Source organism: Dermacentor silvarum, chromosome 7 (genome assembly GCF_013339745.2).
Source record: "Dermacentor silvarum isolate Dsil-2018 chromosome 7, BIME_Dsil_1.4, whole genome shotgun sequence".
NCBI lineage: Eukaryota > Metazoa > Arthropoda > Arachnida > Ixodida > Ixodidae > Dermacentor > Dermacentor silvarum.
In genome coordinates this window covers 42,320,697-42,345,667 of record NC_051160.1, presented here as the reverse complement: position 1 = coordinate 42,345,667, position 24,971 = coordinate 42,320,697, and the positions used below count along the sequence as shown (strand labels likewise).

The 24,971-nt window shown below is 45.4% G+C and overlaps 1 protein-coding gene across 2 annotated transcripts in view; it reads left to right on the top strand.

Annotated features, from left to right (window-relative positions):
• The window catches only part of LOC119457948 (protein sine oculis-like), a 64,689-nt gene extending 40,156 nt beyond the window's left edge, over nucleotides 1–24,533 (top strand). For both annotated transcript variants that reach the window (XM_049670578.1, XM_037719723.2), the window contains one exon: nucleotides 19,396–24,533. In XM_049670578.1, the coding sequence (XP_049526535.1) occupies nucleotides 19,396–19,840 (445 nt within the window). In that variant the 3' untranslated portion in view covers nucleotides 19,841–24,533. The remainder of the gene's footprint in view (nucleotides 1–19,395) is intronic.
• The last annotated feature ends 438 nt before the right edge of the window (nucleotides 24,534–24,971 follow it).

The following is a 24,971-nucleotide window of genomic DNA, read 5'->3' as shown; positions in this document are numbered from 1 at the left end:
GGTAAAAATTCCAGAACATTTGTTTCGTCAGTCCACCAATCGTGGAGCGCGTATCAACGCGATGGCAAGGCATAGGTTGAGCAGACGACCCGGCGCAGACGAACGCATCTTGAGAAGCATTTGGCCTTCCTATTGGCCAAGAATACCTGCAGCTTCCACAGGGCTGAAAGGAACTAATGGGAGAGAGATGGGGCCGCGATTTCGTAGCTATATGCCTTCCGCTCGATTCTATGCCACTTGCAACGTCCACCATTCACGGTTGGCTGACCCAATCGATAACGCGGGCGGAGCTTGGCGTTGCGCAGCTCTGACCCATGACGAAGCGCGAGAAGGCAGCATCAGAAATGACATCGCTACAAACACGCGTCCTATAGCTCAGAAACGCATCGTTCTGTCGAGCAATAGCTTTGTGGTGTCTGAAGGTTAGTTGCTGCAGTGGCACTGTGTCGCATTTCTTCCACGCCTGGGTATAGAGTGTACTAGTCGGGTACTAGTCGTGTACTAGTAGGCGTGTACTAGTACTAGAGTGTACTAGTAGAGTGTAGAAGTCTAGATCACTCTATAGCCTGGGCTGACGGTTGTGGCGCGCGTTCGTCGCCGAAGCTGCCGAAGTCCGCTGTGCGTCTGTTGTCGTGCTGCGCCGTTTCGTTTTTGCCGGTTGACCACAGCTTCGCTTAGAGCGACTCTCATAGCGCGCGAGATCTTCACGATTTTAACGGGAACGGTCGGAGGATGTACCTGACCTCCGCGGAGGAAACGTGCGAAGCAGAAAGTGCAGTTGTGAGGCCGTTGCCCTGTCATCGTCGGCACGCTGTCGTCATTCCGTTGTCGACATACGTCGTGGCGATGCGACCGCCGTCTTCGCGTCGTCACCACCTCCATCGATCGTCGCAAATTCCGTTGTCGTCACATCGTCGGCGTCATGCTTTCATACCGTCTGCCAGAACATGTCGACGATAATTTGTGCCGCCATTATCAAACAATTTTTATCGACGTCAGCAGTATGCTCGTACTCCAGAAGTATTGATCGAGTGTCCATTTGATTGTTTTCGGTCCGCATAATTTTTTATTCCTTACTTTGACAATCATACTTGATGGTTTTGCAAGAATTTTCTTGAGTAGCTTTTCTTCTCGTGATTCGGTTCTGCAGTGCCTCATTCGCCTATAGATAAAAGTACTCTTGTACAGTTTCGGGAGCCTTGACTGCTAAGTTGTGAACATTGGCAAGCTACGTTACGTTAGCCGTTTGAATGTTAGTCCTCAAACCTACCGTTTGGCTTAGTCGTTTAAAGTCCTGAATCATTTCTCACAAGTTGTTTCCAACATTGCCGAAGAAGACAATGCAATATGCGAACGACAGATTGCTGTGATATTCCCTTTTGATCTTTATCAATAAACGTTACCAAATATTTCGACCATGCAGGCAAAAAATTTGAGGAGACTGTATCCTTACCCTACACTCTTAATCGGCATTTTTCGGTTTTTCCTGTGGAAAATCAAGGTAGGTGTGGAAGTTTTATACACATTTCAAAAGATATTTACGTATGCTTCTGTATGCTGCTTGACTGCGGAGTGCCTTCGTGAATGCTTGTATTCATACGTAATCAAATATCTTTTAGTAATCAATGAAAGCAATAAAGAGAGGTTGGTTATATTACGACATAATTCCAGAGTACCTGATTGACTAGAAGGACGGTGAACCGTTGTTTATATTAGTTTCTAAAGCCAGCTTGTTCTCTGGCCTGACTGAAGTCGAACGTTGTCTTGATTCTACCTGAAGTTACCTTATTAAATATTTTCCGCAATGCCGCAAGCGAGCCAATCTACATATACGTCTTAAGTTATTTAACATCTCCTTTCTTATTGAATAATTTCATAGGGCAAATAAGACCGCAAGCTTTTCAAATACGGTATACTTACCGAAATGCATTACCAAATTGCGCCTTCTCCTGCCGCAAAACTGAAAGCACGGAAAACTATGAAAAAAAGAAAACACTGGGGACAGTCTAATATCACGAACATTTGTAAACTTCTGAACACAAGTAAAGAATGTACATTATAGACTACATTATGGCACTCCTTAGATACACTCAGTATCTAAACGTCAGTCTGAAAACATGCCCATAAGTTGAGAGTTCTGCAGACAAGACGGCTGACCTATCTTCGTATTGCTGCATAAAAGATCACATATCAATATATAAGAAAATCAGACGTGAATTATACACGTATGAGCTGTAGTATCTAAATATAATAATAGTGGGCTCAGCCATGGACGTGTATGTGAGCCTTAGAGTTCTTTAATTTCTAAAACGGCTTTGAAAGCTACAAGTTCTCTTTTCTGTAGACCCATTGTTGGCCGTGGTCCAAGTATTCTTTAAGGGTAAACGTTCGACGGTGTAACAGCATTAAATCAATTTGGTGTTCGCCCACCCTGTTTACTTCCATGTCAATGTCGTGTTTTGGACTGCCGTACTCATTATGGAACAATAAATCAGCCTTTTGTCTTCACGTCCCAGTATCGTGCCACGGGCACTCGAGAATTGGTTGTTGTAATACACGTTCGTCAGCGTGGTCACGATGACAAACACCCACACACACACGCACGCACATTCACTAGAAAGTACGAAAAAAAAGTTGTTGCTTGACCTAAAAAACATTGGTTTGCTGCTTCTTTTTAGTTTTGCGGGAATCAGAAACCGTTCATGCAACAGAACAAAAGAAAGCGCGGAGACACACAAAACGGGTGGGGGAAATTTTTCAGCGTGAGAAAAAGAATGGGGCGGAGTTCAATGATGCTCGTCACGCAGTTGAAGTGAATGACGCTCCTATTTTTTTTTTCAGACTTTTTTTTTCACTTCGTCCGTCGCTAGGGAGCAAGGAGGGAGGGAGGGGGTACGCACAACTTTGAGAACGTTGGGTGGGAGAACAACTGGCAATGCGGGAAAGCGCGGGACGCAGGGAGCTACTATGGTAAGCTTGAATAGACGCAACGCATGTCCGTCCGTCCGCGTTCCGCACAGTATAGATGAACGTTATTAAGCTGGCCACTTCGATTTGATCGCTTCGAAGCACCTGACGTCCCCATACGTCTTCTCCTTGCCTGTGCTGATCCCACGGGCTCCAGGGTGCGCGCTGAACGGAGACTCGTGGTAGGCCTTCATTGCGGCAACGAAGCATACACAGCCACTATTGTTCTTTCAGAATGCGGCGTCCGGGAGCTCTTCCCTGACGAGGTACTATAGTGAATGGAATCAAGCAAACAGCGAGAGATGCGCTGTGACGCCGAGTCTTACGTCATTTAGACGGAACGCAATGATTCAGCGGTTGTTTGTTTTCTTCACCCTGAAAGATGACTGCGCACGGATGTTTTTTTACGCACAGAATTTTTCGTATAGGGGGAAGAGACACTTCCCTCTCCCCCACTATTGCGATGCAACTCAGCGAATTGGTCATCAAATTTAATCACATCGAATTCTATTCCATTCCATTCATAATTCATTCATAATTCCATCATTTCCATTCGTTGTTTACAGGCAGAGGGGCTGAAAAAAAACATCTATCCCAGACATGTTGACAAGCAGCAGTCTTCTTTATTTTCTTCAGCAGCAGTGACATCAGCGGATGCATATCGTCTCAGACACGTCATACAAAATGACTCGTGAGTAAGAAAAGAGCGTAATACAAAGAACATAGACAATAATACTGTAGAGATAAACAAATATCGCAAACCGCAAAGTAAAAAGAACAAAGAGAGAATGAGCAGATATACCCAAGTGTCGAAATGTATACGTGAGAGTACAATGCTACCGCAGTGCCAAACTATTATAATGATTTGTGCATTTGCCTTATATACCATTGGTGAATCTCGTGGTATGCGGCCCGGTAAACCAATAAAGTAAGCTATTTGATACAGCATATATAGAAAGGGATATTCTACGATGGATCATATCCATGTCATCAATCAGGTAATAGAGAAATAAGCGGAGTGCAATCAACCTCTCTATATGGCTTTCATAGATTATGAAAAAGCATTTGATTCAGTAGAGACACCAGCAGTCATAGAGGCATTGCGTAATCAAGGAGTACAGGAGGCATACGTGATTATCTTAGCAAATATCTACAAGTATTCCACAGTATACCTTGGTTCTCCACAAGAAAAGTAGAAAGATACCTATCAAGAAAGGGTTCACGCAAGGAGACACAATCTCTCCAATGCTATTCACTGCATGCTTAGAAGAAGTATTCAAGCTCTTAGACTGGGAAGGCTTAGGAGTGAGGATCAATGGCGAATATCTCAGCAACCTTCGGTTTGCAGATGGCATTGTCCTATTCAGCAACAATGGGGGCAAATTACAGCAAACGATTGAGAACCTTAACCGGGAAAGTGTAAGAGTGGGGTTGAAGATTATTAGGCAGAAGACCAAGATGATGTTAAATAGCCTGGCAAGAGAACAAGAATTGAGGATCGCCAGTCAGCCTCTAGAGTCTGTAAAGGAGTACGTTTATTTAGGTCAATTACTCACAAGGCACCCTAATCATAAGAACGAAATTTACAGAAGAATAAAATTGGGTTGGAGTGCATACGGCAGGCATTGCCAAATCATAACTGGGGGCTTACCACTCTCATTGAAAAGAAAAGTGTACAATCATTGCATTCTACCGGTGCTAACACACGGGCAGAAACTTGGAGGTTAACAAAGAAGCTCGAGAACAAGTTAAGGACTGCACAAAGAGCGATGGAACGAAAAATGTTAGGCCTAACGTTAAGAGACAGGAAGAGAGCGGTGTGGATCAGAGAACAAACGGGGATGGCCGATATTCTAGTTGACATTAAGCGGAAGAAATGGAGCTGGGCAGGCCATGTAATGCGTAGGATGGATAACCGGTGGACCATTAGGGTTACAGAATGGATACCAAGAGAAGGGAAGCGCAGTCTAGGACGGCAGAAAACTAGTTGGGGTGATGAAGTTAGGAAATTTTAAGTGGGCTAGTTCGAACTAACGGTCCGCCATACATTACCGACGGGAACGATCGAGATTATACCGCGTTATATTGTTACCGTTATATTGTTATATATTTTAATAGAAACATACCTATTATAGACCTCCTGTATAGTAGTTATCGCAATTTTGTCTAATTATCTGGGTTGCTTTAGAGGCGGAGACTACCTGCAAGAAAAATTGCTGATTGACGTTACCTGATTAACCAAATCTAATTACTTAATTCGCAATTAATCCCATTAGAGTACATGTTCCAATTGCGAACGTTATGCCGAACATTAACACTGCGATAGACTCTCTCCTAGTACTTATGCTTTTCTGTCAATAGTCATAACTTGTTGTTTACCGGTATTTTCATTCGTTTGATATTATTTGAGATTTATATATCAGTGTTTTAAGTTTTAATTGGTCATTTCCTTAACCTATTGTTTGTATATTTCGGTCATGGGGTCACAATACAGTGCCCGACTATGTGACCTTCTGTATATTTTGTAATTCTATAAGTATGAACTAATAAAATTTGATTTCATTTGAATATGCATTTAGTAGAACTCCTGTCCTGACAAATGTGTCAGTAAGATCTATAGCGTCCTTAAAATTGATTATCTATTTAGCAGATGGTAATCGGCACTGTGAAAAGTGCAGTGCTGATAAGTGTTGCGCGACTGAGCAACACTCTTCATTCACTGGAATTTGCACGATGACACAATCTAAAACATACTAAATATACAATTTAGTCTAAAATAACGTTATTACAAGTGGAAACGTCTTAGGTCAAATATGCCGTATGAAACCGTATAGAAAAATATATGCATTTACCCATGATGCTAACGACGGTTTATCGGCTGTGCCACCACATTTCTACTTTAGCATGAAGCTGTATGGTGGGATTCGACATGTTGGAAATTAACTGGGTCCACAATAGCACCCCCCCCCCTCCCCCGAACAATGGACAGTGTTAGCCTGTGACGTCGAGTTTAACCAGCAAGGATATTAAGACGAGCCAAGGGGCTCGAATTTTTTCTATTACAACTATATCAAGCAAACGGACAACGGAGCAGCAGCAGCATAATCATGAATGTAAAGTTCCTTTTTTTTTAAATAGTGTCTTTCCACGATTACGGCACGACACACAAATGCACGCTTCGGACACATTATGGTTCAACAAATCGCCACAAGACGTCGCTGTTAGCGCTGTCCCCGCCGCCGTCCATGTCTCCTGCGTTCAAGTATACGTAAACTGTAATAAGTTACACGAACGCGCTAAAACTCTCTAATGACAAACAGTAAACCTTACGAACGCAATGGCTTTGAGAATACGGCCCCCTCTGCTAAGCGTGAGGCGGCTGTTACATATGCATTTATATGCATGTGCGCTCGCAACTGAAAAATGGCTTGTGGACCGCCGTGTCAAAGAGGCAGCGTGCGTCGGGTCTCCAGACGTCTTTTCAGAAGACGTACGACCGTGCTCGTCGACTGGAGCCCGATAATAGAAATATAAAAAAAAAAAAAGATGCGGGAGGGGAGGGAGAGACGGGGCGTGTGAGAGTCATCCGCGGGGTCGAGGCTGTGGTCCGACTGCTGCTCGGTTCGGTATCTTATCGCGAAATGTGCCCCGGGGCCCCGCGTGCGATCTACGCGCCATCAACCTCCCCTTGCGCGCACTCGTGCTCTTAACCGCACGTTGGGCTTGATACGCGGGCACATGCCTCGACTGAATGGCGAGCGGCGCTGATCTACTCTGTAGGGGGTGCTGTTCACGCCTGCTCTTCTATTTTTCGCGCGCAAAACGGAGCAGTAGCAGTTGTTGCAGTAGTCACACCGATACAGTCCGTACAGTTACTGTGCGCAGACGACCGTGGCAGTACTTGCGTAGTACTTCCCCGTGAGCGATAACTTCTTGCGCAGAGTGGCTCCAACAATTTACTAAGATATTCTCTCATTTTTCCTCCCCAAGAAAGGATGCAATGTCCATCGCGACATGGCTACTGATTAGCTTTGTTGAAATCGGTGCAACACTGCTTTATTTTTCTATTTTCTTCATTATATGCTTTTACGCGTTTCTTTCTTCTTTTTTATTGATGTAATGAAGTCATACCTTTAGCAGAAATCGTGCGCTTAGAGCCAATCTTGAAAAGTATATATACATATATATATAGACGAGAAGCACAACATTGCGGTCAGCTTCAGGTTTATTTGCCCAACAATTTCAGTCGGTCCACCGACCGAAAGTGTTGTGCAAATGAACCTGAAGATAACCGCGAAGTTGTGCTCCTCGTCTTTTTAAGTACGCCTGGTCCACTGATAAATACAGTCACCACTAAACGAGAAAGACGGAAACCCGAGGGGCTCAATTTTGGTTGATCATGACCATATAAAGCCAAAGAACCTTGGCTTCATATACATATACATGCATTGAGGTTCCAGTTGAACCTTATCAGCACTGCATTTTTTCACGATGCTTAGCTTTAACTTGAACTCGAGAAATGTGAAAAGGGAATTTGGTTGGGCATAATCTATCTTTACATGAATTTGATAAAGTCGGATCGAGTTGTCTTCTCGCGCCAAAATCCGGTCGTCAGATTCATGTAAAGAATAGCGAGTCGGCCCTATAGCGAGTGTGGAAGTCAGTTCTGTCAACATGCACGTCTGGTAAAAGGCGGGTTGACTCGCCAAACCCGCTTGGCAACATGCATGTAATAGGGCTAGATGAGCTTGACTTCTTACTGCGCCAGTGTAGCTTTCGTTATCATTGTAAATAATGAATTTGTAAATTTCTTTCTTTGACACGTGTCACATATGCTCTAAGTGTTCGATGTGTCGTAGGTTTTCTTTTGACGTCATTCCTTGCTTCGCTGATTAGGGCATGTGTAAATTGCGGGATCAAAGAAGAAACATCAGTTGATTGTGCTCTGGTTTTTCTAGCGTATTCGGTTGATCTGCTTTTGCTCTAGAAATCTCAATACGTAAAAATAGGAATCTATTTTTCGATAAGCATAGTAATGCCCGTCACAGTGGCAGGCTGCCAAGGGCTGCCAGAAGTAATTAAAGCTTCAGAGATAACAATCTCGTCAACAACCTTGTCATAAACCTCGAACGTCAAGACCACCTTGATTCATTTTCAGAGATGGATGAAACGATCAACCTTCAGTATTGCCAGTTTCCGATCTTTTCGACACCAGTTCGTAAACCTCAAACTCTTGTGCCCTGCCAAGTGGGTCTTATATCTTAGTCACAGAAATGTCCAGCACTTCTCAATTTTATTACGACAATATTTAAGAGCTCAAAAGATTTGCTAAGTAGACGAAGAGCCTTACGCTGCAATGGCTGGGCATGCCCGAAAGCTACACCCACCAACACTCACCGCACTAACACTACACGCATCATAACTACGGCCGAGCAGTGGGAGACTTTGCTGCTCAGCTTGGACCCAGAAGAGCAGCTCTGGGCCGTCCGGATGGCCGAAGACGCCGCCAGAAAACAAGGGCTGGCCGCCGTCTGAGGAAGGGGAGGCCTGGGGGTTAGTCTCCCAACCCCCGCCGCCCCCAGACCCCATCATGGACAAAATAAAGTTTTATCTCTCTCTCGCTCTAAACAATTAGCCAAAAATCTGGTAGCCCACGATAATAAAGCCGATAACAAAACTTGCATTATCCGTTTTCTATCGGCGTTTCACTTCTGATAAATTGCTATACTTCGTTTAGCAGACGGAGCACAGTGACCAGACTTTAACAGTCGGTTGTTGCGAAACATTTGGTAAGCTTAGAGTACTCCAAAGTACCGAACAGTTTATTCACCAATACGAATACTAAGTGTGTGACATTCGATTCGTATTAGAAACTTCGAATATTCGCCCACACCTAAAAAAACACATCACTTGTAGGTAGCTACAATTTTATCCGACAAAATTCAAGGGGGGAGGTAGTCTGTCAGGTCGTGCCTGCCAGTCACCTCCCCGGCTCTGTCCACGGCCCGGAGCTGATCCTCCAGGCTGGTCCCGGCGAGGATATTATTCCATGCCCGGTATGAGGGAGTGGCCATGAGAGAGTGGGGGGGGGGGGGGGTCCTTCCGGCAGTTCCAGATAATGTGGTTCAGAGTGGCGATATCTCCACATAACTTACAGTGAGGGTCTAGTAGCTCGGGGTATATGTAAAACCGCCTGCTTCTTGGTCAATGTGTATATGAGCCACGGGTGATAAATAAGGTGATGACGCGGGCTTATGTACTTTCTTTGAGATTGCCGATTCATGGGCGATCCCTCAGAGTGCGTATGGTGCCAAATCACTTGAGGAACAACAACAACAACAACAACAACAACGTTGTGAGAGCCTGTCTCTGCCACATGGATAAATCGCTGAAGTCTGCTGACCCCCCCCCCCCCCTCCTTTTCTTATATAGCATCGATGAATCTGTAAGGGGTGGACTGTGGTTCGTGCGCCGAACGTGGGAACTAGGCCTTGCGTCGATCAAATCGAAGTGTATTAGAGGAACAAAAACAGAAACACAACAAAAATCACGAAAGTGGTGAGCATCGATGCATGCCATCGCGTAACTCTGCACCAAGCGACACCCGCCATAAGGCGTCTGTGAAGCAGTCGAAGAAGGCGTTGTTGACAGCTGCCGCTCTGCTTATCTTGGTGAGGAAGCGGCGTTGCAATAGCGAGGTCACTCGGGGTATGGCATGCAGGCCGGCTGCGAGTGTGTAACAGCTGCCACCAGGCCTTCGCACTTCGAGAACGCGAGGTTTGGCGCTCGAGCCAAGTATGCCTTTCTTTTGGGTCTTTCCTAACTTTTTTTTTTTTTGCCCACGCCCATGGTCCAATGCGATCTGGAAAACCGCCGTCAACTGGCGCGTGCGAAATGCGACCCGTTTATTTATGACCCATTTCGATTATTGCGGTTGTTTCGAGGCAATTTCTCGTGCAGACTGTGCGATGCCTTTCAGCTTGAGAGATAGATTTGTTTGGGAAATGGCAGAAAGATTGGCCTGAGGTTGACTAGTCTATGCTCGCGGACAACTTTTGTGGAAATGGTGGGAACGCGATGGAGGCAAAGCACGCAGGAGTAACGCCACTACTAAATATAGTTCGGAAGAAGACCTATTCGCGTTATAGCTTATACAGCCGGGCAACTTAAAACACAAACATTTTCACGTCTTATTAAAATAACACATAAAGTACTGTTCTCTTTCGCCTGCGACGAAATGCGAAACAACCGCACGCACGGCAATGCTGTTTTAATATCTGCTCCAAGAAACTGAAAGCGCTGTCAGAATACTACCATGCAGAATATACTTGACGCCGCAAAACATGTGCAAAAGCTCCGCCCCCTTAACTTTCGGTTCATAGGTGCACGAAGTTATGCTACTCCGCCCCAGTATAAAGGGAAAACGAGAGAAGGAGAATTAAGAGCTCTGACGATGTGGACTGAAAGGCATGGATAGTCTTCTGTCAGCCGGACTAGTCACAGCCGCGAGTCAACACGCCCGTGCTTTGTAGGAATGTAAGTGGTGCCCTTTCCCTCTGCAACTGCAACTGGATTCCCTCTGCAACCGTCTAGCCAAGGTCTAGTACGTCTTCACTGAGCGGTCCGTTGATGAGTTCGGATAGAAAATCAGCCAGCGACCTCTATGCAAGCGTGTACTGGAGGCAAAAATGAAGGACGTGGTGCTCTGTTTCTGGATGCGTCACCATGGTCGGCACGTACCATTGAAGTATATACAGCGCCGTACAGACTGATGCCCAGACTTATGATGAATCTGCATGGCCATCATCGGCTAAATATACCTTTTCCGGTTCCAATTTGGGATTTGGCATCACAAATGTACACTTGTGCATCTTAACTAGAATACAGAGAAGAAGAAAATATAAGGAGAAACATTTCTCCGCACACTGTTTTCCAGCTTAGTTTCCCGTAATTATCGAAGCCTTATGTATCACAAGCTCTGCATATTGTAAGCCGCTCACGAGACCCAAATTGTGCACGTTTCCGTTTGTGCAGCATTGTGCACGCTTCCGAAATTTCACGAAAACTCGATGATCTGCTCCACCAAGTTTACGTAAATTACGCAGTCGGATTTGCCGAGACCGTAAATTCTCACATTATAGTTTCCACTTTGGCCTTTCCTGTCAGTCAAATCTGCTTCGTGCAGGCATTGCGATTCCTACAGAATCGCTGAGTGTAGTGCAGAAGCTTCTCCGCACTGCTCCCAATCTTTTCTGATCATCCACGCACAAGCGACAAACCGTCATATTCGCAAGAAACTGCACTCTCTAGTACGTGGCAACATAAGAATGCAGTGCTAGCATACACCGCTGTCAAGCACAAATAAAATGTACACCGGGTGTTTCTGCGAAGAATGTATGCAATACTTGTATATAGTCGTTTTGAAATAAAAGGACGGTTCCTTCGGACACATGCCAGTGGTGACGTCAGTGGTGGCGACCGCAGGGTGACGGGTGATACGCGGCAATTAGTCACTAAAACAAAAAAAAATCAATTATTTAACTTGTAAACATTTGATTTCATCGGGCTTATCGTAATTGGGAAATTAAAGCGAACTCTCCGCACAATCCACGTCGACTTTCGAATCTGGAAAAAAAAAAGTGCTTACCCGCTGAAATGTGGCACGACGAATTTCGGCGCGAAACCGAAACTGGGAGGGCGCTGCGAGCGCAAAGCCGCGCCCCTCCAGGGTGACGTCCTGCTTACGTCAGCCAGTATAGCGGGCAGCCAACACGCTGGCTGCGTGCACTAAGGGCCCATTCACACTTGCGAAGTTAGTCGCAAAGCGACCAGTCGCAAGTAGTCGCAAATGATCGCTTTTCTCGAAATGCGACCGTTTCGGGCCAGTCGCTCACTGCTCGATTTTTCAGTCGCGCGACCACAGTCGCAGAACAGCCGAACCAATCAGATGCGAAGGAACAGGACGTCCATATACGCTGACGCTTATATTACGCGGCAATGACATTGCAAGCAGACGTGAACGGCATATCGCGAGACATTTCCGTTTAGCGACTCATCAGTCGCATTTGTAAGTGTGAACATAGTTCGTCTTGAGTAGTTTTCTGGTAGCCAGTCGCAATCGGTCGCGCGACCTCGCCTAGTCACAAGTGTGAATGGGCCCTAAATAATCTTAGGATGTCGCGTAGTAAAGTCACTCCGCATTGTTCTCTGGCTGCCTTGACTGCGAGCTACATAACAGTTTTGATGGAATTGATGGACGCTGAGAAATAACATCCAGCTAAGCGTCCGGGGTTCACTTTTGGGAAAGCAAGCGGGTTCGTTTAAACCGAATACAGAAGTCGAGTGAGCCAGGAAACGAAATGAAAGTGACTTGCTGGTAGCGATATCAACCCTGAAATTTCCGAACCATGAAGTAATAGCTCTTTTATGAGGCTAGTTAGTGTGTGTAGCTAAAATAAAGGCGTTGCATTCCATTGTGAATGAAAACAGAGCAGGAAAACATTTGAGACTTGCTCTAGCTCCTGACCAGAAGGCTTCAATGTGCGAAAATGACGCGATATCTGTGGCGTCGCAGAATTCATCGGAACGCGAAAAGGAAAAAATGGATGTGAAAGGCAAAGATGAAGATGGCTTCTATATTTGCTGTTCTTTTCAATAATATTTTGAGGACATCTTAACGGGCTAATTGGCTCATGTTTTGCTATCATGACTGACCGCGAGTGAGCTCACACACCGCTAAAGAAGATAGACAGAGACAATAATTTTCTTGTAAAAAGGCTCTTCGTCCGAGCCGACGTCGTTGGTATCACAAAAAGAGATATTGATAGGACGAACGCTATGTTTTGCTGCCGATAAAGAACTAAACTGAGAGAGAATGATCTCAAGAGAGAATGTATGTCAGGTCCTACGCGATACTGTGATAACGCGACAAGGCCTTGCAGAGTTGAAAACCCCAGTATTCATCTAAAGAAAGTAAGCAGAGCTTGAAAATGGCCTAGTTGGTGTAGCTTCGTTCAATTGCGCTGTGACAGGCACGGTGACACACGCAGTCACTAGAAAACAAGGAAGAAGTAGAAACGAGATAGATCTAGATATTAGGTTTAAGCCTCAGGGTTGGCTTCACCGCAGGTCCGACCATTGACGCCAAGTTCGCATATCGCGGTTCGCCTTGGCCTAACTAGAAGAGCCCACACTGACTCCGCACACACTGCGGCATCCTCGCAAAAACGGGCAAACAACACCGGACACCGGATCTGTCATTCGATGCGCGCCGCCAGAAAACACCGAACAGCGCAGGCACAGGCAGGCGAACAAAACTAAACACAAACACACCCCGCAGCCAACCGCCACGTTAAAGAAACACGAAAAGAAAAACGAAAAATGCAACACAGAAAAAAAAGAAATAAAGATGCAGAACAGAAAAAAAAAGACTGCTCTTCATCAGACTCGGTGGCGCCGGTGGTGTAAGGTATAGGCACGGAAAAAACGAAAAAAAAAAAAGAATAGCGATCTGCCGCGAGGGCCGAGGTATGGGCGGGAGGAGGCAGGCGAGCGGGGGGAGCGAATACTGGCACCGGCGTTCATCGCTCGCCATTTCCGCTCTGCGCTTGACTCGACGCCGTCCGGGATACAGACGTCGTAGTCATACGAAACCTGTCTTTCGCACCTGACGGAGCCGGTGCCAGTTATGGCGTTCGGTGGCGTGCCTTTGATTCTCTGCTTGCATGGAATGCCGCCGCCGCCGCCGCCTGGCCGGATGAACAGCGTTGTGGCGTTGGCGGCAGACGCTTGTCGTCGTCTGCCGCTGCTGTGCTGCCATTGGTCGAAAGCTGTGCGTGAGCGTTGCTGCCGTCTCTCTTTCCCCTGGACGTCGGCGACAACAACGGCTACGAGAAGGCGTAGTAGGGATGTTGTTGGAGAGGATGTGGGAAGCAAGCAAGCAAACAAATGACAAGGCTATGCTATCGGCGTCAGCGATCGCGGCGCGCGCCGTCAAGGTGCAAAGGTACGGAAGAGACGGAGACGATGACACGCGTGTTGTCGCCATTGCTGACGCCAAGGTGCGCACGGCGTCGAAAAGACGTGTACAGGACACGCCTTCTCATTGTGTCGGAAGCAACACTTGTGCGCCACTTGATTGGTGGAGGTTCGCCATGGGCATTCTATTTGCGAGACTGACCGACTCTCAGATCGACTCGCCGAAATAATTACTGACTGACCTACCAACAGAACAACTTCATGACTATGAAGTTGTTAGTCATGAAGTTAGCAACTTCATGACTATGAATGCAAGGAGAGTGTGTTGGGAGGCTAGTTGACAAGACATTATTTGGGAACTTAAACTGCTCTATGGACAAGACACTGAATAGAAATGCACCGGACCAGGTGGACGTCCGGTTGGCTACGCTGCGTTCGTCCTGTCTTCTTCTACTTCGGTGTCTCGCTCCTAGCGCATGTGTAAGTTCTCAAATTATGACTGAATGATTGAGACTCATGACTGAATAACTGACTCACTCGCTCACTCGCCACTCAATTTGTCCCGGTTGAGAGAGGGAGAAACAAGAAAAGGCAGGGAGGACTAATCAGGTGGATGTCCGCTTAGCCCTGCACAAGGGAGCTATAGGGGATGAAGGACTGAAGAAAAAAAAAAAAGAAGGCAAAAACGAGAGTGATAGTTGACCTCCGCAGTAGTAGACGCAGGCTCTCTTATAAGTGTCAAGTCCGTAGATTCTATAAAAGTTATTAGAGCACGCGTAACTTTCTTGGTTGTGATGGGCAATGCCACGCACCCATCATCTTTGTCTCATCACCATGCATCCATCATCAGGATCTTTGCCTCTGTCCATTTGGCAAAGCGCGCTCCGAAGAGGCAGGCGTTGTACGTCCGAACCGCTTCTCTGTCAAAGGAAGGCCTCCCAAGTCATCCCCATGAGGAAGGAGTACGAGTTAGTGAGGTCTACACCCAGTAGCGAAGTGTGTAGCGAGGGGAGTCGAACCGAAATTTTTACGGGTTCGGATCGGATTCATGCTTATCGGCTCGGTTCAGGATCGGCTCCTGAGCGAAAATTAGAACGGTTGGAGCCGGTTCCTGGCTTTCTGAACAGGTATCTTCGGGTTATAAACTGATTCGAAGAAAAAAAAATATTCGCAAAGCCCCGGTTTCCTGGAAAACGCCCGGTGCTCTTGAATAAACATGCTAGTTCGCTTGGCTATTGTGTAGAACTACTGAGGACAGTTTTCTTTTACATAGACATTAACTTGGAAAAAAATCTCAATTTGTGTCATGCACTGTTGTAAATAGGTATGGTGGGAAATCGTGCATTTCATTGGGCTTCATGGCGGGCTGGTGTGGCTATCCAATGCGTTACCCCACCAGCCCGCTCCACGAGATATTCTCGTTCATTGATTCCTAAAGAGTACTGTCGCAAAGTTGTTATCCCTGATCTTCTTTCTTCTTTTTTTGTTTTCTTAAATGGTTGCCGAATCCGTAATTGCGGTACGAGACCTAAATTCCTCGAACGTGTAGGAAACCACAAATTATACCATCTTTTATTGCGACGAATTCAAAGCGCGCGCCAAAGGAAGCGTGGCTTCTTGGCGTATAGGTTATGGTGCAAGGGTTACTCTATACGTCATGAAAATCGGCGTGTAGTGATCACGTGGTGTCATTGATGCACGGATCGGTGCTTTAGTATTATAATCGCCCTGGTTAAAGCTTATATGACAGTGTACTAGGGGAGAGAAGGTTACAAGTGTGCCGCACGTTAGATCAATAGACCGAACTTCTCATCCCGTGTCGATCGAACGCCGCGAAGTGCAGAGTGAAAGTGGAAAGAAATATAATTAATTACTTCTTGCGGGTTCGTGGAATTCTGGAGCCATACTGGAGTTGCGGAGTCTCCAGTTATGCGATAAAGCAAGAAAGGGGAGGCACAGAATATTTCTGTGAGTATTTTTTTAAGGTTACTCGCGCTCTTTGTCCATACTGCAGGAAACTAAGTAGTATGCTTCATGTAACGCTTTATTACTAATGTATTACGTGTTGATTTCAGGAAATATGAATGAAGAAGCCTAGTTCTTATAAGAGAACGCGTATCATATTGCAAAAGTGAGCAGTCGCACTTCGTTGTGTATATATGATATAGCACAGAAGCGAATGAACGCACGTACTAGTGAGCGTACCTCTGTGCAATAAAACAAGTAAACTATATGGGACAAATAATCTACGTGTAACTGCAGATTTTAGGTATATGTAAAGCCGACAGGACATTTAAAGAATGGCGCGTGACATTCAATGGCTTCTTTGGTTCTGAAACTTCTTATATTTGGGCTACTTCGTTCATGGTCCATTAGGTATGCACGTGATGTCACTGGGTGTGTTGCCCATTCCTGGCCAGTCCCCCGGAATGAGTATGTGGGACACGGTGACACAAAGAATATAGAATACTTTAAAGCATTTCTATTTTGTCATTCTTTGTCCATACACATCTCATTATACCATCCTTCACCCGACAAGCATCATATACGTCGCGTCTTTGTCTTCGTAACATTGCTCCATCTGCATCTAATCCTACGCATCCGCCTTATTTGATTTTTGCATTCCGGCATCGCTTGTGAACTGCGTAGTGCATCTACAGAAGCATTACAGAAGATTACACGTTCAATAGTAGGAAAAAAAAAACTGGCCGCATATCTGCTTGCTTCGCTGCAAATGACGTCGAAAGACGATAGTCTTCTGCCGCCCCTGATACGTAACACCCTCTCTTCCCCTCCCTCCCACCCCTCACGCTCTTTCCTTCCCCTCTCACTCCTCCTATGATGGATGCAATGGAGGTTTTGCTAAATTCAATTCAATTCGGTCGGGTCGTGATTCCACGACGTCGTGCTTAGTAATGCAACGACAAAGCCACTAAGCAACCACGGCGGGTTGCGTGGCGATTCCTGTTCAATATATTCAACAAAGAAGTGTATCGGGACCAACGTTCACATTTACACGGACGGTTCGACCATGTCTACCAATTCCACGACTGCTGTAATTTCTCCGGCCCGCCGGGTCACTGCTAAATTCTCAAAGTCGTTTATGACCACGCCCACAAAATCAGAACTTGCTGTCGTTCGTCCCGGTCGGAGGACACGTTCTTGCGCTTAGGCTTACAAAAAAGCCGGCGGGCCCTATACGTGTGCGCAGTCAAAGCAGTATTGATTTTTATCTTCTTCAGCATGTGATGACTTTTCGCCAGTTGCCAAATTGAGACAGTTAACGAAGAGCAACATTCCTGCAGGTGACGACCTAAACGAACAAGACAAGTTGCTCCATAGCTGGTATAATATAAGAACTTACTTCGCTCGATTTGGTTGTTTTCTTATCATTCACCTTTCAAGGCTGACTGATCCATATGATAACGTGTACGGAGCGCTGCTCGCATCACTGATCAAGTGCGAGAAGGAATAGCATCGCAATAAAGTCGTTACATTATCCCCATCCAGATGAGCGCGACCTCTTAATTACGAAACACAAAACTGGCAGTTAGCGACAGCCTCCCGTTCACCAAACTGTTCACGCAAATTTGCTTACTGCGATGAAACTGTTACGCGTGGTCTGTACCTATCGCGGGCAATGACCCTGCATCGGGAACCGTATTTTTCCACGATTCTTTTTCCTTTTCCATTCTTTTTGCACTGGCGTCATGGACTGGCAGAATATTGACACGCTGTAGCTTGGTCTTAGGCTATACTGGGTGATGCGAATGAGTGTTGAGAAAGGAATGAAATCAGGGAGAAATAATGGGGCCGAATTCGCAAAAAGCTTTTAGTTCGTAACAGTTTGTTACTGTCTGAACACGTCCGCTAATAAAGGTTAAAACCACGATTTCCTGGCAACTGCTATTACGGCCTATTCTCGGGTATGATCTATGTGAACACGAGGCCAGCATACAAAATGCTCAGTTCACTACAGAGGTCGTATTCACAAAACTTCTCTGGTGTAACACCGCTTCCACATTGGCCAGCTTTTGCCGCCCGCGAAGCTTGAATGTATAATGACAGGATCGTTTGCGGCGATGGCCTATCACAGATGTTTTGCGCAGGAGAAATGTTGTGAATACGGGCCCATGCGGGATTCGTATTGACAAAATTTATTTTTCGTAAGTATTTCCCGCAATTGGCGATCGTCTTGGTTATCACGCCAATCGCTACTTTTTGTGGTGGGCACCAGCCAATCAGAAAATTCGCTAACATCAGATAAGTTCTATGAAGACGAGCGCAATATTCCAGTTCTCCAATGATAAGTTTCCCGCCACGCTGTTCGTTTGATGCCCTTCCGATATACCGAATACCCTGGCAAAGTATGGTCTGTGATAAGTACTATTCCGAAAGGCTCATGATAGACGAATTTCTCATAATTAAAAATTATATATATTTTTTTAGATGATGAAACGAATATATTATATCGGGCTTAGATTCAGTTGTGATATCCCGAAAATCATCTGACATGTTTATACTGTGGCGCTTCTCTCAATTATCTCGGGAAAATTTGATGTGCGATCGGTATTTCGAAAGGCCTGCAATAGACAGATTTTATCCGATGGAAAGAAAATTGTTTGATGAGGGAACGAGTACTTATTTATTTAGGTTCGCTTATTTCTGAGTTAGGACGGATGGACAGACAGACAGGCATCAACAGCGACAGAACACATTCTTTCGTGTATTGCTCGGTCAAATGTAGTACGAGTAGCCTCACTATTGTTTTCAAGTCTGTTTAGAATTGCAGCACTCCTCATGGTGCGCAGACGATGTTGATTTTATCTGTGTGGATTAGTGGACTAGAAACTGAAAACTCCATGTAGGTCCTGGACTACCGTTCCCGAAATCTTCTGATGAAGACGTTGATGGTTACGATGATGGTGGGGACCTAAAAGGAACCCTGATCTTAGGATTTTTTTTTTTTTTTTGATGGTGATGATCGTGATGAGGATGCCCTCAGGAACTGTTGGACATACCCTTTTAGGAAGGTCAGCCTAGAATCGGATGGTTTGAGCAAAGAAAAGTTAAATGGTCCTAAATTTTGCTAAATCTGTGAGTTTCAAAGGAAGAAAGAAAACCATAAAGCCAGGAGCACTCAGGTTGGTGTCAGCAGGAGAATACAAACGGAAATGTGTAAAGAGAGACAACGAGAAAAAAAAAGATAAATAAAATACAATGTCATCCTACAATAAATAAATATCAAATTCAATAAACATCAAGCAGGTAGGCAGCGAAACTGAATAGCAAACAGTCGCGTGAACGTTTGCAGTGCAAACGTTCCCGCCTGTGACTACTGCAGCGTTAACTGTGACTGTGACGGCGACCGTGACAAACGACTGTGACAAACGACTGTGACTTCCGCAGCGTTAACTTTTATTTCCCGTCTTGTCGGTCCACTCGATGCAGGAGCGGTGCCAGCGGACGTGTGAGCGGCGGCGACTCCGTGCCGTGCACGCCACGCTCCACTCCTCCCCTGATGGCCGGCATGTGCATGAGTGTCGCGACTCCCCACCAGACGGCGCTACCCGCTCAGAGACTGTCGCCGGCGCTGCCGGGACACCACCTTCAGGACGACCTGACGGCGCTCGCCTACCTTCAGCAGCAGCAACAGCAGCAACAAACGCATCATCAGCAACAACACCTCCACCACTCCCAGCAGGCGGCCCACCACTCCAGCCACCAGCAGCAGCATCAGCAGCAGCAGCATCCGAGGTCCTCCGCGCTGGACGACATGCCCGCCATGTCGGTGAAGACCGAACCCGGACTGTACCCGTCGCCGGGACTGCTGTACTCTTCGTGCGCGTTCGACCCGATGCACCACAGTTTGCAGCCCATGGTTCACCAGTGTTAGCTATCGTTCGTGGGAAAGGACGATTCGCCGACCCCCCGCCTCCCTCACTCTTTAGCCGACAATTCCAAGCTGCAAGCTTGGAATTGTTCCCACGCCGCGGACACCTGACCGTCTCTATTGACCGTCATCAACGTAGTGAATGCTGGCATTCTAGTTCGGGATGTATTGTTCGTATATAGCAGTGTTACAGCACACACAAATTGTAGGGGGAAAAAAAACAAGAAGGAAGAGGACAGACTGTTGACTTTCAACCGACGGTTTGTGTCAGTGTCAAGCAACAGTTTGTGCCAGTTCGCCGTCAATTGTATTAATCTGTAGACCGGCGATGACGTTTGTGATTGTTAGCGTATGACGGCGATTCGGTGGCGGGCGATTGTCTTCTTTCCATTCCATTATCTTTTCATACATTGCCGGGTCCTCGGGCATAAACTGGCGAGCTGCCCTCAATAACTCTGTTAGTTGAAAGTCAGCACTCTGGCCTGCTCCCTCTTGTTATTCCTATACGCTTTGTACGTGCTGTAACACTGCAACGAAGAATTTATCAACATAGATTTTGGAATCCATGGTCGGCTTCAGTGCTATAGTCACGAAATCCTAATGAGTAGGAGCCTCCAGGTGCCGCTTACGCTGGATGACTGTGAACCTTGTGGACTCTTGCTTTTTTTTTAGTTGCCGGAGAACAGTGCCCCTGTGGTAGTCTGTGGTCGAGCCGGGTGTTGTGGGGATAGGCAGCTTGCCACAGAAGTAGGCGCTAGTGTGGTGTGCGTGAAAGCAAACCATACAAGGACCACATTTGGAGCATTTGCTCAACTGTAGCGCTGAAAAAGGTGGCTGTTCATCACCTGTTGTGCAGGCGACACGGCGTGACACGAAATGATAGAAGAGCGCAATGCCCGTGAATTGTGGTGCGGTGATCCCGTCTGGGTTCTGCCTTTGATCCCAAATGGTCTTTGCAGAGACATCGGTTGCAAGAGGTGATGAGAAAATCGGCAACGAATGTGTCGTCACGCTGGCGTCGATGCGAATGCAGGCATAGTGACGCTTCTTTCGAGAATTTTTTTTTCTTCCTTCTTGTTTTGGACACTTGAGAGTCAAAGCCTCGCGTTGAACACGCGTTTCGACAGCGCGCGTATTTTGTTGTTGTGATGCTATGTAAAACTTGAAATCTCGTTTAGAAGTCTTACAGCAGCTCTTGTGAAAGCTTTCACAACCATTATTGATGGTTCACATGTGCATAGTAGTAGGGCTTCTTCTGGGCAGCGTTCAATAGATTTAGCCTGGCTGTAAACGTGTTATGGTTTATGCAATAGCGAAACACCGGAGAGACGTGCGCAGCGACGCTTCTGGCTCCATCTCGTGACGCTGCCCTTAACTAGAACACAATGAACTACGATTGCAAGGACTACGTTTTACTCGCCTGCCGATGCAAAAGCGCCGAAAACAACTATCATTAGAGTAAAGTAGGTTTATTTGCTTGCCACTTACTGTGAGAACATTGGAGAAACACAAACGTTTTGAACGGATTGTATTGATGAAAGAGTTACATGATGGAGCTGGCAGCGCTGCGGATGCCGTCGACGTACTCGGCGCTCTGGTATCCCGTAAACTGTGGTATAAGTTTCCGGAAAAGCTATAACTTTCCAATATCTGATACCGGTTCTGTTCGCGGTAAACGCTTCGCGGCGTGTGCTGCGTCTCTTTTCTCCAGTCAAATTTAGGCTATCTCTGTTCTTGCATGAACGCGTTTGGCCTTTAGTAGCCACCTAGCTGACACACATTTCGATGCGAAAGTAGTGCCAAATAGATTAGCATGAAGCAATTATATTTTTCTTATAGTTGCCAAGCGCATCCGAATGCGCTATAAGACTAATTTACCACCAAGAAAGAGCCAGTGAGGATGTATAACGACTACATTTTCACTCTCCAGGTTTCATTAATGCTCGCATCTGTCAGTTCGTAAAAAGGCATTATTTCAAGTGTTACGAGAACTAAGCCTTATTCTAACCTCAGCGTTATTCCTATTTCTTTTAGCTTTTATTATACCTTTTTTAATGATTCAGACGAATTTTCTCAGTTCAGTTCTTTAAATGTGCACTAGTACAAATGATACGTTGAAACGTTCCAGTATTCCTTTTTCAGTATTCTTCAGCCATGTTTTTTGCAATATCATTGTGTGGTTTTAACACATGTTCGCCTACGTTGATAGCTGTGCTTGTAACTATCTTAAGCCCTAAATTGGTTCTCAATAAACACAAGATAGAGAAAGTGATTAATTCTGGCGCTTGTCTAGAGAGCAATGTAATGCGGCTGTTTTGATAGAAATAACTACGGTTAGTTCCGGAGCGCGAAGCGAAAAATCGCCTGCCAGGAATTGGCATTACTGATTAATGTATATATATATATATATATATATATATATATATATATATATATATATATATATATATATAGGGCTACAGCGTCACTTTTAGACTGTTTTATTCACGACGCCTTGTAGTCATTCAGTTGGAGGCAAAATAGAGTACTGTAGTACTTGTGCAATTCCAAATACGGTCGTTCAAAAGCAAAGTGTTAGCATGACCATGCTCAAGGCGTCAGAAAGTACACTTTTGTGAAGCGAGCATGTGTTATGCAGCAGGCATTCTAGAATTTCTAGCGCGATATAGTGGCGACGCCAGCTATCGATGATCGTGCCGAAATTGACACGCATTCAAGTATTGACAATTTCATAGCATGTCAACCATCAGAAAACGAAAAAAAAAACGTAACGCAATTTCTTCTGTGTTTGTTCCTGTTTTGTGTTTGTTGTTAGCTTCCCTTCTGTTGTGCTAACAGAGCTTTTTGTTTGGTTGCTGAGAGCACGCTTTCGTTTAAAACATTTATTCTGTTTTGTTTTGTATTGTTTTGAGTGTGTATGATGTTTATTTTCGCTGTGGTCTGTGCTAGCTGATCAGACAACTAGACAAAAAGTCCATAGAGCTTGGTGGCGTCGAGCAAATACGTGACTCGTAGGGGAACGGAGAATGTCTTTTGAAATTGAATGCGCATCTGCAAATGGCGACAAGTGTTCGTCTTTGATTGTGTGGGCCTTTGGTGACGTCATGCGGTCGCGCAATGCTGTGACGATTTCATTAAAACCTTTATCGGCTCTTATAGTTTAGGACACTAAAAAGACGTTTCAATCGTTCAATTTAGATTTGCGTAGACAGAGACCCATATTGAACAACATCTATAACTATCCTATAGCCATTGTGGTTCAGGTGAACGTAACGTGTTTCAGAAGCCATGAAGCAACTCTAGTGCAGCTAGTTGACCACAATGCTGACTAACGATATCGGGGAGTGTGCTTTATATAATTTCATTCACACAATATGTTGCTAGAGAAAACAGTCACACCAGAGAACACTAGTGAACAACAAACGACACTAGAGAACATAGCGGCATTCTTCAAAAAAGCATTGCCTGCATTCACATGATTGGCAGAGGCTGATTTAGATGCTTGTGACGTCACATATTTCGCAGTATACTTTGACGGGCTGAGTGTGTGCAGAAGTTCTAGAAAATTATACTAGGCTGAGTTTCCCATCCGTTTAGAATGCAATATTATCCTTCATTACCGATGGGCAACTAATTCAGAGCATGTGGTAGCAAAATTCTTGACGTCACAGGAAGTTGGCTGTTGCGGGATCCTTGCGATGGCGTCGCCACGGGTCTTTCTTTTCGTTTTTGCGTATTTTCGGTGTAGCGAAGCCTCTGTCGTTTTTATTATTTCAAAAGTGCAATTTAGTATAATAAACCAGGACTAAATATTTCTCCCAAGTGTCGATCGAAGTTTGAGCGGCATCGCTGAATCAACGAACAAAATATAAGTCCGAGCGCTGTCTTCTCTTGCGACTGCGTGCTGATCGATGAAGGGTACTTCCTGCGTGTGACGAACCAACAATGTTCGTGAAATTGAAGCAACAATGATACTTTTTTATTTCCAGCTTGAACGAGAGACGGTGATGTTGTCACATGGGCTACAAAGTGGAATTAGCACTCGATCCGCAATTTACGTCTTTTTGTTCTCTTTGTTATCGTACCGCTTTCTTCATTCTTGCGAGCTTGCAGTTGAGTGTTTCAGAGTTTATTGACATGAATATCAGAAGTGTGTTTCGTTTTGTGTTCAATGCAACATTTTCGTTTCTTTTTTTATCGTTTGATTTCTTCTTCGCGCATCATTTTCGGATTGATTCTAGTGACAGACGTGCGGCGTTAAAATCACTTCAAGGTATCGCTTCATATCTCACCAAACATTTGCCCTTTTGGTTTAAGATCTGCAAAGTTATGAAGTCACTCCGAGGCCCTTGTTTGGATCTCAGCTAAACATTTGTGCCTTTTGTTTCGCTAATCTAGGCACTTATACGCTATCCAATGAAAAAAAAAAAAAACGCTGGATATCAGGAGCTAGTCCCACTGCTGCAGCTTCTGTCACTCGAGTCGGCCTCGTCTAAGTGGCAATCAGTCATGGCCCACTGTGTGTCAAACATACTGTTTATTGTGTATCCTAGTGATCTCACAGTGCGACCGCTGTGTCTCTGTTTCATGAACTACTTTGTGCGAGCATCGAAGAAGACAAATCGACCAGAACTCATCGAGATCGTAGTCGCGTTATTGAAATAACGATACTATTAATAAACAAAGGTCGAAAGGGGATGGTCCTGCCACTTTTCACCCATCAGTGTGTTTGGAGTTGCCATGGCCGCAAGGCATCGTACAGTGGTCACAGGTGAGCGAACGAAGAACGTCTCAGCCTGGAGCCAACGTTTTGACAAGGTTACAACGTGACGAAATGACAACGCCAGGCGCCCTCACGTCTCCACCTTCCTTTGATCACTTTGTCTTGTTAGCGCCGTACAATGCTTTACAAGCAGTGCACAATGCTAAGCATTGTACACTATTCCGTAAGATTGCACCACAAATTTCCCGTCAGCGTCGGTAGCTTAGCGAGAAAGTCGCAAAATTTAGTGCGTCTAATGGCCTTCATGACAAGTTTGCCTTTTTCGAGTCTTACCAACATTTTCTTTGTCGCTACTTCTTTAAAGACGTGCTGAAGAGCTTATTCGTGAGCCAACTTGTATGCATCAAAGCT